The sequence below is a fragment of the Pelmatolapia mariae genome, linkage group LG22 (assembly GCF_036321145.2).
Source record: "Pelmatolapia mariae isolate MD_Pm_ZW linkage group LG22, Pm_UMD_F_2, whole genome shotgun sequence".
Classification (NCBI taxonomy): Eukaryota; Metazoa; Chordata; class Actinopteri; order Cichliformes; family Cichlidae; genus Pelmatolapia; species Pelmatolapia mariae.
In genome coordinates, this window is record NC_086245.2 from 9524708 (window position 1) to 9549810 (window position 25103).

Consider the following 25103-nt stretch of genomic DNA (forward strand, 5'->3'; position numbering starts at 1 on the left):
TTTTGTTTTTGCTTCAGTTTGTTGCATCACATTAAAGGGAAAACAACCTTAAGTAATGATTTTCAATTGCATGTCAACGTTGAGCCACAGGACAATATTTAACAGTGCTCTATGTGCCCTGTGAATAACATGCCTTGCTCTAAGTGCAGTTTTCTTTTGCCCAGCGAAGCGTGAACCAAAACAAAAACAGGAGCAGTCTAAAGAACGCGCAGGTCATGAAACTGTCAGTGTTTTGTGTAGAAACACAGGAGTTAAGGTTAATCACATAAATGGAAAAGAAAATATTTCCTAGTCAGTATTCTTAGAGTACACGGTTAAACATTCTGAGTTTAGTTTCGTTTCTTTGGCAGCCAGATTCAAGTGAGGCAGAGTCGAGTGTTTGGGTTGGGATCCAGCTACGCGTAGCCATCGTCTCTGGGAGGACGAGGAGGAGGGGGCGGCGGCAATTGATTGCTGTCCATCTGCTGTGTGTCAAGAATGTTCTCCAGTGTGAAGGAATCAGTGGAGCGAGTGCTGACGCGAAGAGGGGCCAGGCGGCGCAGGTTGCTTGGGGTCCTTGGCAAATCCACCTGGGCTCGATGTGACAGAGCCACCATGCTGCTGTCGAGCTCACTCTCCGCAAGCCAAGGCGGAATCTGCAACAAATCCATGGGGTCCAGGTCCGGCATGAAGGCTGGGTTCTCAATCCCAGCTGGATGAACAAAAGAAACTGAATTAGCACCTCAGGTTTCTATATTATGGCTTCTGTTGTTCTCAACGATTTGCAAACATTATTTATAATAGAACGTATCACGTTTAAAATGACAAAAAGAAAAAAATACGGTCATTTCATAATTTCATAATAAATAATTTCCCCTAGGGATCAATAAAGTATTCTGATTCTGATTGTCGTAGGAACATGTCTGAAAGAAGTTTGGAGAGAGTAATGTTTACAACAGTCTACCTTCCACTTTTCTTTTAACAATAGTCTATAAATGCAAACTAAGGAGATCAGCTACTGGACTTTTGTTAGAGAAATCATGTCTGATAAAGGATTCTAGCAGCTCAACAGTACTCAGTCTTCTATTATGAAGCATGCTGTTGTGATGAATGCATTAGCATTGTTTTGCACAAATATCCAAGGCCTTCCCTTAAAAAGGTATTTTCTGGATGGATATGTTGCTGTAAAACCTGTATATACCTTTCAGCATGATGGTTCCTTTCCAGATGTGCAAGCTGCTAATTCCATAGGCATTAATATACCCCCATACCATCAGAGATGCAAGCTTTTGAAGGGAGTGCTAATAACAGTGCAGTGTCCATGTGTCCCATCCAGTTCATTTCAAGTGAGCTGCGTTTCTGCATGTCGTGGTTACCTTTGTTCACAGACAACATGTGGAGGTGTTTCTGAGCCCATGCTGTGATTTCCTAAACAGTGTCATGCCAGTTTTTAATGCAGTTTTTAATCCAAGGATCACAGGAATCTGTTGTGGATCTTTGGCCATGTTTTTTGCACACAGAGATTTCTCCAGATTTTCTGAGTCTTGTGATGAGATAATCACAGTGTTTGAATTTTATTTTGAGGAACATTTTTCTAAAATTGTTCCTTGATCTGTAGACAACATTTTGCAGATTGATAAACTTCTACCCATGTTTTGTTCTGATAAACTCTGCCTCTCAAAGATAATCTTTTTATACATAGTCATGTTACTGTTCTGTTACCAGTTAAACTAGAAAAATGTTCTTCCAGCTAACTCTTTTTAGTACCACCTAATTTCCAACCGTCTTAACTTTTTATGATTACTGCTACCATCAAATTCAGGATAAGATAATCTTTTTCACAAAACAGTAAAATGTGTACTTTTACGAGCTATATGGATTTATGAGATTTGACACTGTGTGCTTGATGCTTCTCGTCTGTGTACATAAATTAAATTCAATACAGCTTCAGTTCTCTGAAAATTTTTTACAACTGTTTGTGGAGTCGGAGCAGAATTAGGCAATCATACGATAATGAGCTGTCTTCACACATGCACTGCAGCCATAAACTGTTCCCAACAGGTTAGAAGGAAAACGTTCAAAAGAAATGAATCGAACATTAGCCAGGCTTTAACCTGCCAGTCCACTAGTACAAAGTCCATGTGATGTATGACAGTCGGGTACTTTTACCCTGCAGCTCACCCTTACATAAGCCACATACGGTATTTCCAGTAGTGCGAGCCTGAGGATGACTATTTCCTGCTGTGTGCTACACAGAAAGGTGGTAAATCCCCTGCCCTTGTTCTCTCAAACAGAAACACACAAAGACTGAAAACTGAGAATTTCATTTTAAAGATTAAATTTTTTAAATGGTACTTAAGTAAATTTTGCACTGAAGGGAGTTTGTTTCATATTGTTTCTATTTTGACCTTAATTGCATATAAAGTATGGTTCTGTAATATTTGTGTTTATAGTTGTACAACACCAGCTACGCTCTTGGTCACTCTTGAAAAATATATGTTTGCTCTTAGATACAGGATTTACAGACTTGTTTTACCTCCTGCTCTGTACGTGGCTCTCATGTATGATTGGTCATAGCCAGAGGCGCTGTCTCCCTCTGAGCCTAAAAATGAACATGACAAGATTTTCATTGGCTCTCTAAGTGCTTACCTATTTGAAATCTGAAAAAAAAAAAAACACCCAACAATCATACAAACCTTCATCACCACAATAGCTGGTTTTAGCCTTGCCCATTGACTTTCCATTTGGCATCTGTAACAGGAAGGAGAGTCATTCGATTATTAGCTGTGGTTCAAAAAGTGAAATTCTAAGTCATATTCATTTGTTCTCATGTTTAGGACTTGGTAGCATTTTTAATTTTCGGATAAAAGATTAGTAAAGCCCAAACTATTTTATGAGTAGGCCAATATTATAGGCATATATTAGCTATTTGATGGCTGATTGGTATCGGCATTTATAGCAGCTGACAAATGAAAATGAATAAAGTAACAAGAAACATGATAGTTTGTCCACCAGAGGGAACTCTGTAACTTCACTGTTAGCGATACACTTGCTTGGACCCTCACAAACACAACAACCAGCTGATCCAAGCAGAGTTATGCAGAGCGTAAACAACCAATTAAATAAATGCACATAAAAACTGTTTGGGAGATTTGTTCATGTTTCATGTGTCGAAAGAAAAAATGATCTGAGACCCAAATTTGAGTCGAAACACTGGACTTTTCTGAGAATTGAGATATTAATGAAGCATAAAATTCAACCACTAAAACAAATTTATCTTGAGAAATGCCAATAAATAAATGTAATTTGGCATCTTCGCCAAAAACCATAATGTTCTTTATTATTTTTTCTTCTTTTTGTAAAACATTTGAGATTTCATGGATAACAAGAATAATTATGTTTCAGAATTAAAACATAATTTGGTTTCAATCCAAACCAAATGTGTAAGCATACTGGTGGATTATAAACTACAGAAAAATAAAAATGATTTCTGTAATTGCTAATACTGTTAATTTAGGGCAGCTGTGCTATAAATCTTGCACTGGTTGGTGGTCTATTAAATATGTTAACCACCATCAAATATTGGTATAGGTATCCAACAGTTCTATTGATTTTTGGGAAAAATCGATACAAGACAATAAATAAATACAATGATCTGATCGCTGCTGCAAGACATGATAAAAAAAATCTAAATACTGAAAATGTTAATTATGTCTAAACATGAAATAAAGATAGTATAAAACAGTTAAAAAAAAGTTTTGAAAAGTGGTATTTTACTCCAGGAAGAAAATAAATATAGAAATGAAGTTATGACCTTCTGCTGCTGTTCTTTTTGTGTGTGCTTGACAATCGTCTTTGGTGGTTTGACGCCCATTTTTGCAGACGTGAACGACTCCAGTCGGTTCCTCATGGTTCTCTGGAAGATCTCCTGGACTTCTTTTTCATCTCTGTTGATATCGAAATGGCTGCGACTGAATCTGTGCCGATGCTGTAAACAAGAGGACGAGAAGACAGCTTAATACTCCTTCACAAAATCAAAAACAGCAGGTCATGAAGTCAAGCTTAGGCTTAGGTTCAGCTCTGTGTTAATAGACTAGAAGATCTGTTGAGCTCCTGCTCACAGTTCCTGCACATCTGCAAGCCACTTTGCAATGCATCTACTACCCAGTGCTTCCTTTATATACTACACTATATGGCCAAAAGTATTTGGTTGTCTGCCTTCACACATGTGAACGAGTGACATCCTATTCTGTTGGGCAGGATGTCCTGACTTGCAGTCTCCGGTCTAATTCTTCCCAAAGATGTTCTGGTATTTTGAGATCAGGACTCTGTGCAGGCCAATTCTTCAACACTGAACTTGCTCATCTATGTCTTTATAAACTGCACTGCACTGGTGCACGGTCATGTTGGAAGGGGCCATCCTCAAACTGTTCCCACAAAGTTAAGAGCTTAAAATTGGTCAAAATGTCTTGGTATGCTGAAGCATAGTTCTCACTGATGCCTGGAAATATTCTTCTTTTGATAACAAGTTAAATTGTACTAATTATATAGAAACGCGGCACTAAGGTGCTTTAGTAAGCCCTTCATGTAATGACTCAATGTGCTCATTACCTGTTTTCTGCTCTTGTAGAGATGCTGATCCAGAAGGTGGTGAGCGTTAATTGCCTCAGCTTCCCTCACAGCCTTCATGGTGTGCTCATGCATTTCCAGGCTCACTGATGGAATGGGATCTCTACTAAGAAGCAAACCAAATCACGTCAGCGATGTAAAGTAATACAACAATATTAAAGTAGTACATTAACTCTGGTTTCCATTTTACAGCACAGTAGCAAATTGAAGCTTCAGGCACAGAAGACGTTTGTTAATCTAATCTAACTAATAGTTGCAGTGCATTTGATTTCACAACATGATCCTATACTGACTTTTAAGTCTGCTTTTAGCTCTTCTCTTATTGTCATAAAAGTCTAGATTGCTCACCTCGTAGTGGACATTGCACCATGATCATTTGACATATTTGCATTGTTGATATCAAAGGATTCACTTTCAGACTTTTTCTTGAAGTCAATAATGGAATTTTCATTACGGACAAACTCCAGAGAGCCCCTCCGCTCACCCTGGAACAGAAGAAGACCATGCTTTCTTTACATGTGGCAGTTTTATCAGTTTTCTTTAATGAGTACTTTAGCAAAATATGCTTAAACTGGCAAATGATGCTCACTTCAGTCACATATTCCATAGCATCCTTGAGATTCAGCTGATGGAAGACATCAAAGACTTGGTCTTGTTTCTTCCTTGCAGATGGCTTCATCAAAATCCATGACATCCAGTTTTCCTCAAAATACTTCCACCTTTGCAAAAAGGAAATGAAATGCTTATTTTAAAATGAGAAGATAATAATGTGTAAGTCCCCGTAGGGAAATTATTCCTCTGCATTTAACCCATTCACCCAGTGGGCAGCCACCAATGCAGCGCCCGGGGAGCAGTGTGTAGGGACGGTACCTTGCTCAGGGGTACCTCAGGGTAGCCGTTCAGTGGAATCGAACCCCCGACCTTCCGATCATGGGGCAACCACTCTACCTACTGAGCAATCCCTGCCTTTATAGCCCTGCCCTTATAAGATATTTTCAAATTACATGTCAAGTCTTATACATACTTGCTCCTCAAGTAGTTGTGTCCTATTTGTCCTGATATGTCTTCTATGGCAACCAGAGTATGATTAAACATCTAAAGAAAGGAGAAGGACTCAGCAATAACTGGATAGAAAATGGTTGTGTAGGTGAAACGAGAGATTTTTCTTTTTAGATTTACCTTGTTTGTCAATTTCTCTAGGAGTGAAACCTCAGTCACTGCAGCTCTCTTTACTTTAAGCCACATGACCAGAGGTTTCATTGTTATTCCCTGCAACAATGTCAAGCAGGAATGAAATAGTGTTAGCGGGGGTGGTAAGCGTTGCTCAAGTTCATGTGCTTTAACAGAGACCGGGTAGAGGACAAGGTTCTCTGTATCTTAGCTGTTCCTAGGACTACTTTGTTTTGGAGAGAGACCTCTGATGTTGTGCCTGGAATTTGTTTGGGAGTGACAGCTCCTAATGCTTTTATTGGTGATTTTTATTGGTACTTCTTTACTTTCATGTCAGAAGGGGCCCAGAGGCCAGTACAAGGAAGTGGACCCAAGGGCAGACACAAAAAGAAACAGCGATAAGGTTTTACAGGCTTTACTGTAAACACAGAGATGAGAAATGACAAGATGTGGGCTCATGTGAGAGCACTATAGTTAGACCTGTAAGTGAGGCGTTAATACAAGGGCGTGAGAGCAATATTGATTCTGTGGGCTTACTTGGAGGCCATTCCAAGGAATAATTTTCAGAGAGGTGCAGAGAATCTTGCCATGGAGGCCAGCATCCAGGTAACTGAGCTGCATGCTCCTCTTTTCATTGCTCATAGAGCCTCCAGAAGCTGGACTTCGGTTCAGCTGTCTTATTATCACTATACTTACCTACATTAGCATTAGGAGCTGTGACCCTAAACTCTGAAGAGTGACTCCAGCAGATTCCAGACACAACATCAAATGTCCAAAGGTGTGCAGTCCCAGGAACAGCTAAGCTACTGCCAGAAGCCTTTTCTTTTTCTTTGAAAAAGATAGTTAACTAATTAAGAAAAAGCGAAAAATTCACCTGCAAGATGACAGTGAAGTACACCACAATGAGTGTAGTGCAGACCATCAGGTTTTTCTCTTTTATCTTATTCTCATCCAGCATCACAGCCAGGCCATACGCAACAGCTCCTCGTAGGCCACCGTAGCTCATAATCACCTGATCTACAAACTCCAAGGGCACCAGCCTGTACCTGTTGAGAATCCAGGTGAGGAAAAACACACCTGCAGTACGAACACAAACACACTTACAAACACACAGTCTTATATAAAGACTCACAAAATATCTTCAAATGAATCTTCATAAGTTTTGAATGCATTTTAGGAAAATCATACATTCTCGTGTTTCAGTCTATCATAGGCCGGCAGCAGTAGAAAAATTTATTTGCATAACAAACAAACTTTTGACATCACAGTGATGCTTTGACACAAAACTGAGCCCAAAAAGACAAAATCTCACCAATGAATCTATACACCAAAACGAAGAGGAGCGTGAGTAGGATGAAGCCCGTGTTCCAAACCCAGATAACCTTATCGATGGCCGAGATGCCGAGGAAAACAAAGATGATGGTTTCTGATCCGTTGGCAAAAGCCTTCATGGCGTATCTGACTGTTTGGACAGAATTTTCATCCATGTTTGCGTTGATGTACTTCTGACAGCACATTCCACAGAAGACAATCCTACAGAAAGGAAACACAAAAGTAGACTTTCATCTAAATATGCTTACAAAATATGCAAAATAGATGCAGAAATAATAAAACAAATTCAGTTGTAAAACACTCACGAAAGGATAGCAGACAGAGAAAGCATCTCAGCAGTCAGGTAGGAAAGATATCCCAAAACAAAGATGAAGCCTGGCTCGATGATCTGGATGTTTTTTGTGCATCTGGTCAGAAGTGAAATTAGTAGGCCAAAAACAAGGCCCACAAGGGAACCACCAAATGCAACCACAAAAAAGGAAACTGTAGAGAAAGGGGGAAATGTGTAAAAATCTACTTTTAGGTTTTGTTTTGTGTTTTTATTGCATCTGTTTACATCCCTCTACTCCCTACTGTCCTAACTGTCTGCTGCTAAAAAAAAGAATAAATAAAGGCATCTCCAAAAGTTGATTCTGTTCATCTGGATGTAGCGTTTTCAGTGGGAGAAACGTTTTGTCACTCATCCAAGTGACTTCTTCAGTCTGAGCTGACTGTAGGTTTCCCCAATCTTATAAACAGTACATTTACATAACGACTGAAACTAGCACCACTGAAGGAACAATGGCATGTTTGTGGTAGCTTGAAATGGTCAATGCATTTTGATGAACAAGCTCATAATACTGAACAAAAAGTTGCTGTAAAAAGAAACAAAAAAACAATTTCTGCTTAGCCAGACGTGACTGTAAGTGTTTATAACCCATACACAGGCAAATCCTCTATTAACAGTTTAATAAATGTCATATCTTACCTATTCCTTTGATCATTTCTGCAGCATCAATTTTAGGTCCTCCCAGTGACACAAATGCATCAAACACATTGAAGAGCACCTAAGAGATGAAGAAGAAAAATTAATGTCTGGTCATTTAGCAGTAAATAAAGGACCCATGACAAAGGGTGTAATTCCCCTGTAATTAAATGGAATTTCAACGTATTTTATTTGAAATTGCAAAGTAATTATATTTACCTACAAGTTCTACACACTAGAGTAAGGGGGTAACAGGTTTTTGTTGTGCAAAAACAAACAGTATTACACTGTAGCTACACTGTCCTTTTGGGGGTATGGGCAGTTTTATAGAGTAGATTGATACTGCCTTTTTACGTCTTTATTTAATCGTCATTGTGTTAATGTGCATTAATGGAAGCCCTGTGGATGTGATAAGTACTGTTCCAGCGTACCAACTTACAAAAAATAAATAAATACCACCAAATGTGTAGGCCTATGTGACCTTATAATGATGGAGCCACATCTAACTTAATTTTTTAATAACATAACAAGTGTATTGGAACAGAATGTCTCCTTTCCTGTGAAATACCTGGAAGTTAAGCAAGGTAAGTCCCTCCATAATAAGACCTGATGTTGGGAAATATTTGATTGTTTTTCCACGAATTACCACTTAATAAGGATCTATTAAAAATAATTTATACACTACTTAAAACACTTGCAGTGTAATTATTTCTTCTTTCCTTTAAAGCACATGAAGTTATGCAAAACTAAAAATTACTAACTACTATTTAAAATTACTTACATAGTACTTAAATTTACTTATAGTATAATTATTTCTTTGTTTCCTGTAAAAAATAGTGTGCTCACCTTAAGTATAGCTCAAGTATTTGTGGGTAAATATAATTACATTGTCATTTCATATAAATGAAATGACAATAAATTCCATTTAACTGAAGGGGACTTACATCCTTAGTTATGGGTGGTATGAATAAAGTGTTACCAGGTGCTTTACTGTCTTAATATGCTTCACTCATGAACTCTTTGTAATGTTGGGGCAATCAGATTAAAGTTTCTTCTCTCTAACAAGAACATGGCAACACAGCTTATGGATGCAAACAAAAGAACCATAGGACTTCTGAAATTATTTCCTTTGGACATAAGACACAGCGCCACAGATGGTAAAAAAAAAAAAAAAAAAACCCACACTGATTTTGTGTGGAAAATGTTCCTCACATGATGACTGCTGCTGAACACTCACTCCTCCTCTAGCTCCCTTTATAAGGACACCTTTAACCTTTTGTTCTGCTTCACTCTAGTTACAGATTATATCAATACAATACAGGGCCAGAAATACAGTAAATACATTGCCAGTATTGCCGATACCAATACTGATAATGATACTTTTAACCTATAAAGGCAGCTTATATAGGGGAGAGCATTGTGTCTTGATTTATGAGATGAATTATCTCTGATGCGCAAATTCTGACCACATTTAATTAATTAGTTAATTTTTATTTTACTTTCAATTTTAAGCTTAATTCAGTTCTCTAAGACATGTATTCAATTTTATTGTACACCTCTCCTTTAAGGAGCAATATGATATAGCACTTATGCTTCTGAGAAGGTCACACTTCTAATGATAAAGTCACAGGTTTCTAACATTGTAATTTTAAAAGGTGTGCAAAGTTTCAAGTTTCAGCAGTGAATGGGGTGGAACTTCGTGATTCGTATCAAATGAACTCAAGACTGTTCAGAAACACCTTTATTGACCAGAGAAGCTCAGATAAGGTGGCAAGACATCAGCTAGAGTAAAACCACTTACACTGAAGTGCAGGAATGTTTGCTTTCTTTACACTTCATGTCTTCAAAGTGGAAATGCCGATGATGGATGTCTCCCCAAACTCACAAACTGTTATGTTACTTAAGTAATGCTAATGACAGCAATGATGCATACGAACCACTGTTACACCATCGTTGAGCAGCGACTCTCCAAACACCATGATGAAGAGGACATCGTTAACGTGCACCTGCTCAAACACAGCGATGACGGCCACGGGGTCCACAGCAGCCATCAGACTGCCGAAAAGAAGGTACTGCAGCAGACCGATGTCCAGGTCACCTGTACAGGAAATGCCTTGATGCATGCTCAATCATCCAGGTAAGTAAATCCCAAAAGGTTGATTCTGTACATCTGTACATCCCCAATCTTATAAACAGTACAGCATAATGACTGAAACTAGCCAACTGAATGAACAATGGGCTGGGAGGTCAATTCCTTAATCATTAATATGCAAATTGTCATGACCATTGATCAACAACCATTGATCAAAGACCACTGATCAATGCCTATGAGTACCATTCACAGAAAGTTGGGGAATGGCTGCAATCACAGCATTGTAAGGCACAGCCCCCCCTTGATTCACAGTCACATTTTTTCTAAACACAACATCTCAGTGGCTTTAAACCCCAAAACACACTGCGCCAAAAATTGGTCCACCCCAATGATCAGATCCCCCAACACAAACAGAGTAATGTAGAGTGTGCTAATTTCCAGGAGGATTGCCATGATTTATAGATTGAGGAAACCAAACAACCTCTTGTGAAGCGGATGGCACAACACAGAAGGAAGTCTGTTTCCTCCTACAGGCAAATGGACACTCTTTCAATGATGAGGATGTACACATCCTGGACAGGGAGGAACGCTGGTTTGAGCGCGGAGTCAAGGAGACCATTTATGTGAAAAGGGAAAGACCATCTCTGAATCAAATAACATTGTTTCAGTTATTGTGCAAATGTACTGTTTGGGTTAGGGAAACCTGTAGTCAGCTGAGACTGAAGAAGTCACTTGGATGAGTGTCAAAGTGTTTCTCCCACTGAATTTCCAGATGAACAGAATCAACCTTTTGTGATGTACAGGAATCATATTAGATCTCTCTCTCTGGTGCATTCACAAAGAAATTACAAAGCCCCTCTTACCCATGGCTCCTCCCATTTGGCACCCCCACAGTGACAGCCCCAAACTGGCGGCATTCCAGCAGGTCCCAATGACAGCATGGACCAAGATTCCGCCCAGGTTGGTGAAGAAGAGCTTGTTTGGCATGTGGTAGCCTGCATCCAGAATGACTTGAGGCAGCAGGTAGAAGAAGAAGACTGTCGGGGTCAGCCTGAAGGTTTGCACCTTGTCTGCAGCCCAAATCATGCCACCCAAAATGAAGCCAAAACAGATGAGCAGGGCGCTCTCAGGTATGATGCTGGTGACATGATGGTTGGCCTCAATGACTGAGAAGAGAAAACAAGATTTAAAAAAAATAAAAAAGATAAGAACCATGAATCAATAGTAATAATCTTTGATTTTACATTAATCTGATTGTAGTCAGGTTGGAGCTGGCAAACATTCAAACCTTCGGTTCACTTTACTGAACCACAAATGTAAAACGCCTGTGAGGTTGTAACATTTGCAAATGATTAACTGTAGTGGTCATCTAAAAGAAACGAAAGCGCATGATTAACCAGCGTGGCGGATGAATGAAACCCCACTGCATAACTAAAGATAGCCTCATGATTAATGGGCAGAGGAAGTGCCATTAAAGTTTATTTAACAATAAACCCTATTGTCCCACAGCGCTAAACCAATTTCCACCTCACGGGGTTACACTTCTGTTCTGCATGTTTATATTTACCCTCTTAAATCCTACTGTATCATGTTTGATATGTGCAGTTTTTTTACGAGTTTTTGAGACTTCTCCTTTACCAGTGTGATTTTTTTCACCCCTGAAAAACCTAAAGAAGTTTCATTCAAGATACATTCTTAAGCATTTTTTAAATGCCAGATGTAGCAAATATGATACAAATCAAAAGTCATATATGGAAATTAAAATTTTATACATTTGTTATATTGGCCCAACAAATTCTCAATTTTGAAATCATTTCATATTTTAGGCTTTAAGAGGTTAAATGTAATTAAAGATTAAATTACAGAAACTTGTATCAAATATACAAATTTTCACCTCTGTGTTTTTATCTGTATATTTGTATTTTATGAGCCTGAGCTATTCATTTCAGGATTTCAGCAACCAAAAGTGAAAGCTTGCTCCACATTACCTTCTCTGTTTGCAAGAGGCAAACTATATATATCTTCTTTTCTTTTATCATCTCGTGTAATAAACAGAGCATAGAAATTTTTTTTATCATATTTATATTCTAGAATATGTATTACATACCCAGTTTGCCCAAAAATGACACCAGTACCCAAAAAGCCACTAAATAAGGGGTCTCCACGTGGTGCCACTTAAAGCTAATGATGGGTATTCCTGTGGTATTGGAGCTTTGGCCATGTTGAGACTCATTCGAGTGACTGGATTCGGACAGCTTCAGGTGGGACCCCTCATGTGTTACCACAGCTTCACCCTTCACTGGTGACACAATGCAGATCAACAACACTGACCCCAACAGCCAGAAGAGTGCATATCCACAGCGTAGCATTTGAAAAAAATAAACTGACTGAAGAAAAGAAGCCTTCTCGTGCCTGTATTACCTCAGGAGGTAAAAAATAAACAAAACACCTCTGCCAATGGCTTCCTACCCTCACGATATTCAACACTCTGTCTGCGACTTTGTGTCCTCAGTCCTCTCACAGTCTGTATCAGGACTGGACTCAGCCTTTTTATAAGTTCACTACTCCTCTATGAGTAAGGTCATGTATGAGTGTGTGGTTGAAGAGTTAAAGAAGGAGCAAAGGATGTCATTCGGTTATTCAGTGACATTTGAAACATTCTCCGGTCATTGCTGCATTCATACTTTCCGGTCCTGTCCACTCCAGTTTGTCATGATATTGTTAGGGTTGTTGAATGAATACCTTTAGTTTAGGAACATTTCCACCAGTTTCACTCCTTAGTAATGATTGACACCGACCTTACACAGTCTTAGTTAAAGACTCCCTTGAAATTATGTAGCACCTTTCTCCTCTGTTAAGCACTCAAAGTGCTTCCTACTACTAATCTCAGTCTCCCAATCACACACATGCGAATGCAGTGTTCACTGTCTTGGCCAAGTACCCTCTGATCAGTAGATGATCTGCTCTACCACCTGAAACACAGCTGCCCCTAACGAAGAAGAAATAACAAAGCTGTCGTAAAGCAGTCCCTAAATAAACTCCTATCATTAAATATTGGAGCAGTGACTTCAGAAGGGCACAAAACACTCCTGACTCAGTTAAGAAGCTTAATCATTTGTTTTGTCTTTACATTACTAAGTGATGCTGCAGGGTGATTTTTGTGCCAAAACAAAAAAACGTACGACTTTGTCCAACTTACAAGGCGAATGCAATGTCAGAGACTGTAAATTCAAATATATCATGTAAATTAAATGAAACAGAGAGTTGACGAAGCCAAAATCCACCTGCATTGGCATACACTGTGACAATATTGGAACAGGAGTGTGGTGTTGGCTCAACTCCAGGTGCTGCAAGCTTCACACACAGTGCTGCTCGTGTGGGGAGAATGATTTAGCCTACAATTACAGACTCCTGGGGACAGACAGAAGGTGAACAGTGTTAATTCATAACAGTTGGCTGGTTTTAATGTACTTTAGTTCTACTAACTCCACCGTCTCAAATCTGAGACTCTTTTACCCATTACCAGTGGCTCACTGTTGCTTTGGCAAAAAAACAAAAAGCAAAAAAACCTATATTAAAATAAATGTATAAATGAAAACATGGTTATTTCTTTTTATATTTAATTTGTGTTTATCATTACCAAATGTGATTCTGATGGCTGCAGAGCAAGTCACCTACTAACTGGCAGGTTGTTGTTTGTTTTTGTTTTTTAACCTGTCCTGTCATCTACACTCGGAAACAGAGACATGATTTGAATGTACTGATGTGCCAAACTCATTTGCTCTGCCGAGTGGAGCATTCAAGCTCTCTACACACACTTCTTGTCAGCTTTAAAAAGTATTTTAAACTGATATAACAACGCACATTAAGAGGCAGACTAAAAACGTGTACTTTTTATCTTTACATTATCTCTTACTAATAATTACAGCACCCCTTTCAATAACCAGTGAACCATATAAAGCTGACAACACAAAAATATCTGCATCTTTTTCCCCCCCCAACAACATGTGCTTGTTTGTGAAGGATAGGGACAATAGCCTCATTGGTTAGATGACTTGATGGCACACAAACAGGTGTGAGTGGGGATGAGTGTGAAAGCCTTGCATAAGAAACTAAAAAAATAAATTTCTCTGTCATACATCTGTACTGTATTTTTATACAATAAAAATGACCACTCAGTTACCCTTTATCTGCTATCTACTAGTGTGTGTGTGTGTGTGTGTGTGTGTGTGTGTGTGTGTGTGTGTGTGTGTGTGTGTGTGTGTGTGTGTGTGTGTGTGTGTGTGTGTGTGTGTGTGCTTTAAGAACATTTAGCTGCACAGTCAAGCGTGAACTCTCCTCCCATTATTAAGAAATGATAATATATGTCACTGAGCAGTGACTTGACTTTTCAATCATTCTAAAAATGACCGCAGGTCTCCACCACAGCAAGCACTCAGACGAAGGTCAGATGAAGGTTATTTTCAGTGTGGGAGGAACAGTAGCTACACTTCAAGACTGTTGTGTGTTTTTATTTTTCATCTCAGCCTCTGTGCTCAACGAAATTTGTCATTTGTGGTCCCAACGCTTAAGGATTAAATGTTGTTAAACAACACAATAAACTAAATTAATACATTTCAGATAAATAAGTTTCAGTGTTAGCAACATTATGCATTATATTATAGAATATTAGAGATTTAAGATTTTTATTATAAATTAGACTGACAGTAAGTGTCTGAAATGTTGTCCTTGAATTGGAGATGTTTCAGTAACCCTGCCAGGACCACTCTATATCATTTTAAATGACACCCATATAAACTGTAAACATTTCTCCATGCCCAGGATGGTTTTCTCCAGACTGTGGCTTATTCCCACAGTCCCAAAATATGCATGCTGGATTAAAAGGTGTTTCTAAAGAGGCTGTAGTTGTGAATGACATGTCTGTGAAGGTTCTCAGTCATCCAGGTCATCGTAGTCTAAGGAGCTTGGAAAGAAAAGCATCTGGACTTCTTAAAGTTGCTTGAAGACATTTCACCTCTCATCCGAGAAGCTTCTTCAGTTCTAGGGTCAAATGGTGGAGAGTCACAGATTTAAACCCCCAAGAGGGACGTCTTCAGGCAACTTAAAGAAGTCCAGACGCTTTTCTCTCCAAGCTCCTTAGACCAGTTGTGAATGACCTGTCATGAATGACAGATGGATGGATATTTATGCTTGCTATAATCATTTTCTATTGGTATTATCGTCTGGGAGAGAGATAAGTTCTTTGGGCATAACTTTTTGTTTGTTTGTGTTTTTTTACTTTTGACTCTAAATTGCATGCTGAGGTCCATGAGCTTTTTCAAGGAACCCTATTTTACATAAAATTAATTGTTTCAGCAGGTGAGGGATTTGGGTTGATCACTTGGTATCTGAGACATAACCAGATACCAAGTATGTTAGGAGTCAAGTATAAGTTACTATAATGATGAGGATGAAGAGCTGATCATCACAATATAACATACAGATAAACCTCCTAGATATCAGTCTGTCCAGTTAGGAAGCAGGATCCATTTCACCTGCTTTGGTGCACATAACAGTGATAACCCATGCACCGACAACAGGAAGACAACTTCCAAAAATTAGAGAGAAAGTACTTAGACATAAAAAGTGCTTGTACAAATTTGTGTGTGACTGAGACTCAAATTTAAAATCCCTTTTTCCTGATTGTTTTTTCTCTAGTTTTGCTTTTTGCAAGTATCTCTGTCACTCATGGTGAGATTAGTGACATCCTAGTTGCACTGGTTGGAGGTTGTCTTCTCGTTGCCACTGCAGTGCACACGTTGTCACTTTCGTTTGCACCAAAGAAGGTGAAATCCACTAACGCTGGTCTTTTGCTTGCTAGCTGAATAGATTGTGTTATACTCCGATGGCTATAAAGAAGTTTTTTATCGAAAAAGCACAAATAGACAACCCTGCATTTATTGTCCATTGTACTTCAGTTAGTACCAAGCATGCTGGAAGAAAGACAGCACTGTTAATCTGTAAAGAAGAAATAGGGTCTTAAGAAAAATGATGCCATTGCCTGCAACTGAGGATATATAATATAGTGCACACATACTGTTTGTGTTTTTTAAGATTATGATTTTCTTTTTAAAACTTAATATCTGTTAATGTTTTTTAAGGTCTACCAAATCTAAAGAGCCGCATTCTTATTTTACAATACTCCAAATGCAAACCCACAAAACACAAATAACATTTTATAACTACTGATAGTGTGGTGGATTGTCAGTGCAAACACCACCCAATTATGCATAGTCAAAGCTTGCATGATAATAACAAATAATTTGTACAGGTTGTATCTGATTCCATTTGTTTAGTTATAAACAAATAACCACAGTCCCACATTTATATCAGCAAAGATGCACACAAAACTGCACACATGTCCACACATACACGTAGACATCTGTAAGGATACCTGGGTCTGGTGACCCAGTGGCTGTGGTTTTGATTATCTATGTTCTTTGATTTAGTTTTTCTATTATTTAGTTTTGTATAATGTGATTTGTAGTTCTTAGTTTTGTTATAGTGCCTTCCCTGTGTTCTTGTGTCTCGTTGTCTGTTATGTTTTCATGTCTGTTCTTTCCCGGACTCGTCTGTGTCGTGTCTATCTGGGTCTGGTCTGTGTGTGTGGGTGTGTCCCTGTTACTTCCCGTTTTAATTTGGTTGTCTCCAGTCTGTGTGCGCCATGTTCTGTTTTTGCCTCTCTTGCTTTGAAGGTACCTCGTCTCATGTGTTATATTCAGCTTTGCATTATCTGTCTCGTTGTGTGTAATTAGCCCCAGTTGTGTTTGTCGCATTTCCTGTTCACTCGTCATTCCTTGTGTATTTAACAGTGTTGGGTAAGTTACTTTAAAAAAGTAATTAATTACTAATTACTTAGTCAATATTGTATTTAAAATACTTATCTAATTACTGTGTCAGAAAAGTAACTTAATTACTCAATAAGTAATTTAACTAAATACTTCTTGAGTGGACAAACAATAGAAATTAAACTCTTTAAATAATAAATAATTTTTTTTTAAAGACGGAGACTCTACAGTACTCAGCGGTAGCATCGCTTCCACAATGTAGCCTGCAATCATTTTTTAAGCTCACCTTCAGACGCTTTCTGTGCTGCTGAAGTAAAATCAAGTTTTGCCTGCTTAGCAGGAGTTGCCGCGGTGTTATCCATGGATGATGAACAAGGATCACTCAGAAGTGTTCGTCTATGCTCTCGTGTCAGGCGCTTCAGTAGATTACTCGTGCTATTAACAACGGCCGATAGTTTTTTCTCCCCAGGACATAGCTCACATATTACTGTAATGTTCTTGTCTGCTTGTTTCAGAAAAGTGAAGAGACGGGAATATGTCCACTTCATAAAACAGCCACTCGCTTCAGCCGAGTCCGACATCTTCCGCTTTAGAATACGACTATGCAGCAAACTGGAGCGAAATGACGTGAAGCTACACTACAGCGATGTTAAAGCGGCAGAGTTTACTTTTACGTTTAGAAGATAAATTATTGAAATTAAATAATGATATTCAGCGAGTTTAATTATTTTACAATGTAACGCAAGTACATTGTAAGTAACTGTAATTAAAATACCTAAAAATGAACAGTAATTAGTTACTCTACTTTTTCAGTGGAAAAGTAATTTAATTACAGTAACGCGTTACTTAGTAACGCATTACACCCAACACTGGTATTTAACCCCTTTGTTTTCTTCCATCCAGTGTCATGTCCTGCCTGTCTGCCTTTTTAGCTTCGTGAGTGTTTCCAGTTTAGTTAGTTTTCTGTTTTTCTGCTTTCCAGCAGTAAAGCTGAGTTTTGAGTTTACCTATTGCATCCTGGAGTCTTCATATTGGGTCCTCCATTCCTGCCTGCCACACACAACCCCTGTTCATGTTTTGACATTGTCCACAGTTCCATGGCCCATTTCCCTTAAACTTAAACCCAGTAATCATTGAGAGCAAATGATCAAATTCATCAGTTAGAAAACACTCATTAAAATGAAAGTTCATCCAGTGACACCACCCATCCCTATCAGTTCTAGACAGCAGCAGCTCAAGTTGCCGGAGTGATTGTGCAAAACTTTGGGTCGATTCTCTGAGTCCTCTGAAATGCTTTTGTCTAAAACTCATCTGTAACTCATCTCAGTTAGGTTAGATGATACTCCTGTACAAATTTTTCTGAAATGAAGCCAAACAACAGATCAAGATCATAACTTGATCTAGTAAAGGTTTTCCATGAATGTGTGTCCCTCTTTTCTATAGGAAATTGCTCTCAGTAAGATTGTGTGGTCCTGCAATTAAAAAGTAGGTCACCAAAGCAGGTTAGAACAAAAGCCCAAACCTAGTTTTGTCTAAGAACCCTCAGTCAAAATAAAAGCAAAGGAGACAATGCCTAGTGTGAGTACATTCTTAAATAGTATGAGCAAATAATCAATCCATTCATTTGAATGTAGGTAGTTTCCTGTTCTTGTGTTTATTCGTTTTGTTTTGTTTTGTTTTGTTTTGTTTTCTTTGGTTTGACAGCCTGATGCTAAAGTGTACATCATTGTCCTACAGTACAACTAATGGTGGTCTTTTATTTTGAAAATTTGACACATGAATTTTCCTGTCAGTCAGCTTTGCATAGGAAGGTTTCTAATTGAGTGAAGTGATCCAGTAGTATGTGCTTGGAAGCTATAACAAGAGCTGCCTGATTACTGTGTGTCCAAACTGGGAAATTGAAAGAGGAGAGAAAACAGTGTTTTTTTATGTGTGGTACTTGATTACAAGCAGAGCTCTTATGTGAGATTTAACCATTTTTCTTAGAGAGAAACAAGATTTAACTACCAAAAGAGCTCAGATGTATCCATTAATCAGATAAAGATACCGATCTAATCTGCTTATAAAATGAACTAATTCATATGGGTCAAATCTCAGCCACTGATCCCACTTTTCTCCTCCTGTTTGGCGTAAACAGCAGCTAAAGTTGCCTTTGCAGTGAGATTCTAAGTAACTGTGAATTAAATTTCTCTGAAATGCTTTGTTCAAAAATCGTCATCTAGGGTAGCTGTAACTCAAATGCCCCCTAGAACAAAGAGTATAAAGTCTGCTGGCTTTGAGACCAATACTGAAACAGAGAGGACATGTGTATTAAGTTTTGGTGATTAAATAATGCAGGCGCGGGGTAGACAATTTAAAAAAAAGAAAAATTACAATAGTATTTTTTCATCTGTACAGTTACAAACTCTGTGTTAACCATTTTGGTATCAAAATAAAACTAACACTTGTGGGGCTTAATCATCCAGTCATTAAGTCTGACGTCATTAGCCGTTTCTGGGTCCAAACTCCACTTCAGGTCCCTAAATGGTAAATGGTAAACGGCCTGTATTTGTATAGCGCTTTACTTAGTCCCTAAGGACCCCAAAGCGCTTTACATATATAGTCATCCACCCATTCACACACACATTCACACACTGGTGATGGCAAGCTACATTGTAGCCACAGCTGCCCTGGGGCGCACTGACAGAGGCGAGGCTGGACACTGGCGCCACCGGGCCCTCTGACCACCACCAGTAGGCAAAGGGTGAAGTGTCTTGCCCTAAGTCAAATGAACACTGTAGGATCACCTAGAGTTAAAAACTGTCTAAATTCTTCATCTTTAACAAAATGATCACTATGGCTGCTCTACCAGGTGTAACAATTAAGTTTAACATCCAGGCATCCATGAAAACAGGATTTATCAAATTTAACGGAGTTCGAAGTTAGCAAGGAGTTAGCTCGCTAGTTTCCACCTAAACATAATATACCATGTTCTGAATGAGGGATTTCTGAAAATGTACAGCTCTACTATCACTTCAGACATTAATGAACCTAGAAAACTAAACAGTAGTGACATTTGTAGGGTTGCTGAAGTTGGGCTAGCTGGTATATAATGATGTTCTACCTGGTGGCTAGCTACACAGCTATGGTAGCTAGCCACAGGCAGTGTTGCCAACTTAGCGACTCTGTCGCTATATTTAGCGAGTTTTCAGACCCCCCCTTAGCGACTTTTTTTCTAAAAAGCGACTAGCAACAAATCTGGCGACTTTTTCTGGTGTTATTGGAGACCTATTTCTGATAACCTTTTGACATGAAAGCGCGTATCGTTCTTGCTCTCAACAAGCAAGAACCACTCTGGTGGAGTTACTTTGTGTGTGTGAGTGTGTGTTTATAAGTAGTTTTAAACCTTGTGATCCACAAAACAGCATAACAGTGAAAGAAGAACTGACTGCGTTACAGTCAGTGTGGGAGCAGCTGCTTCGCTCATGCGCGATTCATTTGCAGTTTGGACGCATAGGTGTGAACATCTCCTGCCCTGATAGCAGCGGGGGGAGGACTATCCTCCGCCTGTGAGCGCTTTGGTACGGGTGAGGTGCCCACGGTCGGCAGCACCGCTGCTTGTTGAGAGTAAGAGCAATACGCGTTTTCACGTCAAATAGTCGTCATAAATAAGTCTCCAATAACACCAGAAAAAGCCGCCAGATTTGTCGCTAGTCGCTTTTTAGAAAAAAAGTCGCTAAGGGGGTCTGAAAACTCGCTAAATATTGCGACAAAGTCGCTAAGTTGGCAACACTGGCTGTGGTGGGCACCTCACCCGTGCCAAAGTGCTCACGGGCGGAGGATAGTCCTCCCCCAGCTGCTATCAGGGCAGGAGATATTCACACCTATGTGTCTAAGCTGCAAATGAATCGCGCATGAGCAAAGCTGCAGCTCCCGCACTGACTGTAACGCGGTCACTTCTTCTTTTAATGTTATGTTGTTTTGTGGATCACAAGGTTTAAAACTACTTATAAACACACACACAAAGTAACTCCACCAGAGTGCCTATTTCGGGTCACTTTTGCCGGTCCAAGCCCGGATAAAGGAGTAGGGTTGGAATTGTGACATTAAAAAAACAATAATTGCTAAAAGAAATTTAATTTGTTGTTTTAAATAAATTCTGAATGCATTTAAGACGTTTTTTACTCACTTTATGTCTCTTCCACAATGTTATTTTTCTCTCCTACAACGTAGGTTACAATTACATTAGAATGACCAATTATGCAAATTAGGCGATGATGTCATTTAGCGACTTCTAGCGACTTTTAGGACAGCCAATAGCGATTTTCCTTACTGAGGAGTTGGCAACACTGGCCACAGGTTTCCTCTGTGGTTAGATCTGGCTTTTTTCAGTTGCGCCAAATTTCTAAGGTCAAGCGATTAATACCGCGCAAAGACCTTGAAAAAATTATCCATGCCTTCGTGACCTCCAGATTTGATTATTGTAAGTCTCTCTACTCTGGACTCAAACTCATTCACCTCCCACCAGACTATCTTACTGACCTCCTCAGTCTTTATACTCCCGGCCGTTCATTGCGATCATCTGGACAGTTACTCCTGGCTCAACCCAGGCACCGTCTAAAGACTAGAGGCGACCGTGCCTTTGCCTCTCTAGCACCTTACCTCTGGAATAGTCTCCCTGTTACCATTCGTGCCTCTGACTCCATTCAATCCTTTAAAGCACGCTTGAAAACTTACCTATTTAACCTGGCTTTTTTCCCTTGTTAATTCTCTCTGTTTCTTAATCGCTGCATCTTCCCCTAGCTTATTATGTATTCTCCCTATCTCTACTCACTAATGATTTTGTTTGTCCTTCATTTTACTGTGTTTTTAATTTTTCATTGCTTAGTATAATCATTTATTGTCTAATGCTTCGTGAAGCACTTTGTGTACCCCTGGTTTTAAATGTGCTATATAAATAAATTTGTATTGTATTGTATTGTATTGTATTGGTTAGAATATAAATGGTTATAATATAAACATATTAGCACAGTGAAGCTGGAGGATGAACGCTAACTTTTTTCCACTCGATAACATTTAAGAGTTCCTGCTAGGTTAGGGACAAATGCAATTGCATGGCAGGATGCTGTAAACGCACCAAACTTAAGTCAGGAGAACAACTGAGATAGATAATCTATCAACAATACGAGGTTAGTCATTAATATACTGCTGCATGGGCTGGACTTTAGTTACACCGTTAGGTTTTTAAAACTGAGCTTTAAAAAGAACAGTGATAATAAAAACTGAGAGAGGGCAACAGTGATCACTGCCTTTTTTAAGAGTTTTTTTGTTGCCTTTTATAGCATATAACCACTCAAATGTGCTGCGGTAGACCAAAAACTGAAGAAAGCATTGATCAACATATAGATATTAACTGTAGAAAGAATTGTGCTGCTGAAGTGAAACAGAGCAAATTTACAGAGGTTTTATTAGAGACATAGCTAAGTATTTTACAATTTGGCACCATCTGTAAAAGTTAAAATTTCTTAGATATTGAATAGAAGAAATTAACTTTCTTGTCAGAGGTCATTTTTGCAAAAGAAAAAAAATATTAAAAAAAGAATTTGTGGACGACCACTGTGCACAGTGGTAGACTGGTGCATAATGCATCTGTGCAAGCAAATAAGGCAGAAAATAGCGATATATGATGGGAAGATGCTCTTGAAGCCCACATGGTAGATGCAGCTATGCAGGAAAAGTGGTTGTATTGCAGTGCTGGTTCACTGAATTTTGGTTGGAACATGACAGATCTTGCAGTTTTGGAATCTGTGAGATCTGTGTTTCCAGCAGAGACATTGTTTGTTTGCGTCGATGCCATTGTGTGAACATGGGGATCCGCAAATTGTGTCTCTTTAATTCCTTGTTGTTTTAGTTGGTTTTGGTGATCATGGAAATTGTTTTGTGCGCTTTTAGCCGAGATTCTGACATTTGTTTGGATACTGTACATGTCTATATTTAAATAACAGACCATGTTCCCTCTCTGCACCAGGGCCAATGGGGTTCAACGGGTTAATCTCTGGCTCTCTTGTACAATGTGTCTCTTGGCCTGTCTTCCTCCCCATTTTTTCCCTTCCCATTGTCCACAAGTGCTTCCTCAAAGGAGATAATCAGATTTTTGTGATTTTCTCTATATTATCGTACAGTCTTTACCTTATAATCTAAAATGCTCCGAGGCAACTGTTGTGATTTGGCGCTAAAAAAGTAAATTGAGTTTAACTGAATGTTGGGTTGGTGTAGAGCAGCGATAGTGTTCATGGTCAGTCTAAGAGGTTTCAATTTAAGCTTATTATTCACTCACTAAATACCACGTTACACTGTCTAGGAGTGGGAAATCAGTTACAGTAGCTCATGTTCTGCTTATATAAGTGGAAGACAATGGATGGATGGAATCTACAAAGAGTAGCAGCACAGCTCTGCTGCTCACAGCCTGCAGGCAAAGAAATCTGGAAATTATTGGGACCTAATTCTATGTTCTACAATTATTTTCTTTTCTGCACTGCTATAACATCCCACCTACTGAATCCCACTTTAACCCCTAAGGTGTGGAGGCAAAATCACCAATTAACAATGCAGATAGCAGCAAATAGGTTTTTTTGTTTTTTTTTTTAATTTGTTTGGAGTTTTCTTAATTCTCATTATTTTTTCCATCTGTGTTCTACACAATAGATATTCAAATTGAGTGTAAAATTCTAGCTAAAATAGGTTTTAATAGCTTTGTGCAAAAATAGCTTTTCCAGGGTTTCTGGTTGATGAGGGGAGAGCGGAGCCTTGCAGAAACAGGACTTTGCAGGACTCACCAAGTTTGCAGAGCCAGGAAACCAGGATCCACAGGGCCACCAGGTACGGGGTGGTGACATGATGCCACTTCCAGGACACAATAGGCAGTGTAGTGATGGGCTCCACTGCATGGCCACCTTCTCCAGTAGTGCAATGGTTTGAGCTCATTGCATTGTCTATTTGTGGATTACGGGTTTTTACTTGACCACTGCTTGATAAAGTTTGATCTGGATCTACACCCGCAAGGCTCAAGCCTCTACACACCATCAGCAGCACACAGAGAAAAAGTGTAAATCCCCAAGAAGCTGCCATTCTTGGATAAAATCCCTTATAAACCATCAGCAAACTATTGTGTAGATTGTTGACACAAATGTTCCACATACATCCACCTCTTCTTCTGACCAGAGCATATCCACTCTCTGCTCTCCTGTATATCAAGGATACAGCCTTTCACAGCTGGTGAAACTCAGCCCATTATGATGCTGGTCTGGCTCAACCCACTTTTGTACCCAGACCAGCAAGTTTGGTCACTTTACTCAGTGGTATAATTTAAGCCAGTGAATGACTTTATTAGCAGCTTCTCACCAATATTAAACTTCTCAGATGGAGTTGATTAAAACATTTTTTTTTTACATCCTTTTAAAGTTCTTTTTCATGTGATTTTCGATAATACACTTAATCAATTCATCTCTCCATTTTCTTCCATTTAACCAATTCAGGGTCGTGGAGGGTGCTGGGGAGGGTACACCCTAAGAAAGTCGCCAGAGCTAACACAGAAAGACAGAGAAACAATCACACCTATTCTATTTATTAGAAAATTAAAACAATAGCAGAAATTAAAGTGGACACATCAAACTCATTTACACCTGCAGATTTTGATTCTCAGAAAAGAGTAGCTTTGCATTATTCATGGTTCATAATAATCCTCATTTATACCCTCATTTATCTTCTACTGGCCCTTAATGAATACCTCTTAGTTCATCATCTGTCTTTAAACCAACTTTTTGCTAATTGTTTGACCATCCGAAACAGAAGGTGGGTGGAGCATGTGAGATGACCATATTTGGGATGTCCTCTCTCCCTTCCATCGCAAGAGTCAAAAGTCGAGAAAAAAAAGAGAGCATTCAGAGCAGGCTGGAGCCTCACTAAATAATACTAAGAATCTGCATTATATATGCTGCAAATGTTTAAATGCATCCCACTAAAATGTGTTTGCATCATTGACCTATGTAGCATTTTATTTGTTAGTGATATTTCATCTTTCACACAAAATAGTGACCCAAGTGGTGAAAGTTGTTGTGGTATTCTGCTATAC

The 25103-nt window shown here is 39.0% G+C and overlaps 1 protein-coding gene across 1 annotated transcript; it reads right to left on the reverse strand.

Annotated features, from left to right (window-relative positions):
• Positions 1 to 53: 53 nt before the first annotated feature.
• On the reverse strand, positions 54 to 24100 carry LOC135933640 (sodium/hydrogen exchanger 3-like). The gene is made up of 16 exons (XM_065471767.1): positions 23809 to 24100; positions 11030 to 11332; positions 10012 to 10172; positions 8078 to 8156; positions 7416 to 7593; positions 7091 to 7311; positions 6653 to 6855; positions 5788 to 5877; positions 5633 to 5703; positions 5198 to 5327; positions 4957 to 5093; positions 4591 to 4714; positions 3794 to 3967; positions 2664 to 2730; positions 2516 to 2581; positions 54 to 691 (listed from the first exon to the last, which is right to left on the reverse strand). The coding sequence occupies exons 1-16, from the start codon at positions 24098 to 24100 to the stop codon at positions 396 to 398; spliced, it is 2592 nt and encodes an 863-aa protein (XP_065327839.1). The 3' UTR covers positions 54 to 395.
• Between the last annotated feature and the right edge of the window lie 1003 nt (positions 24101 to 25103).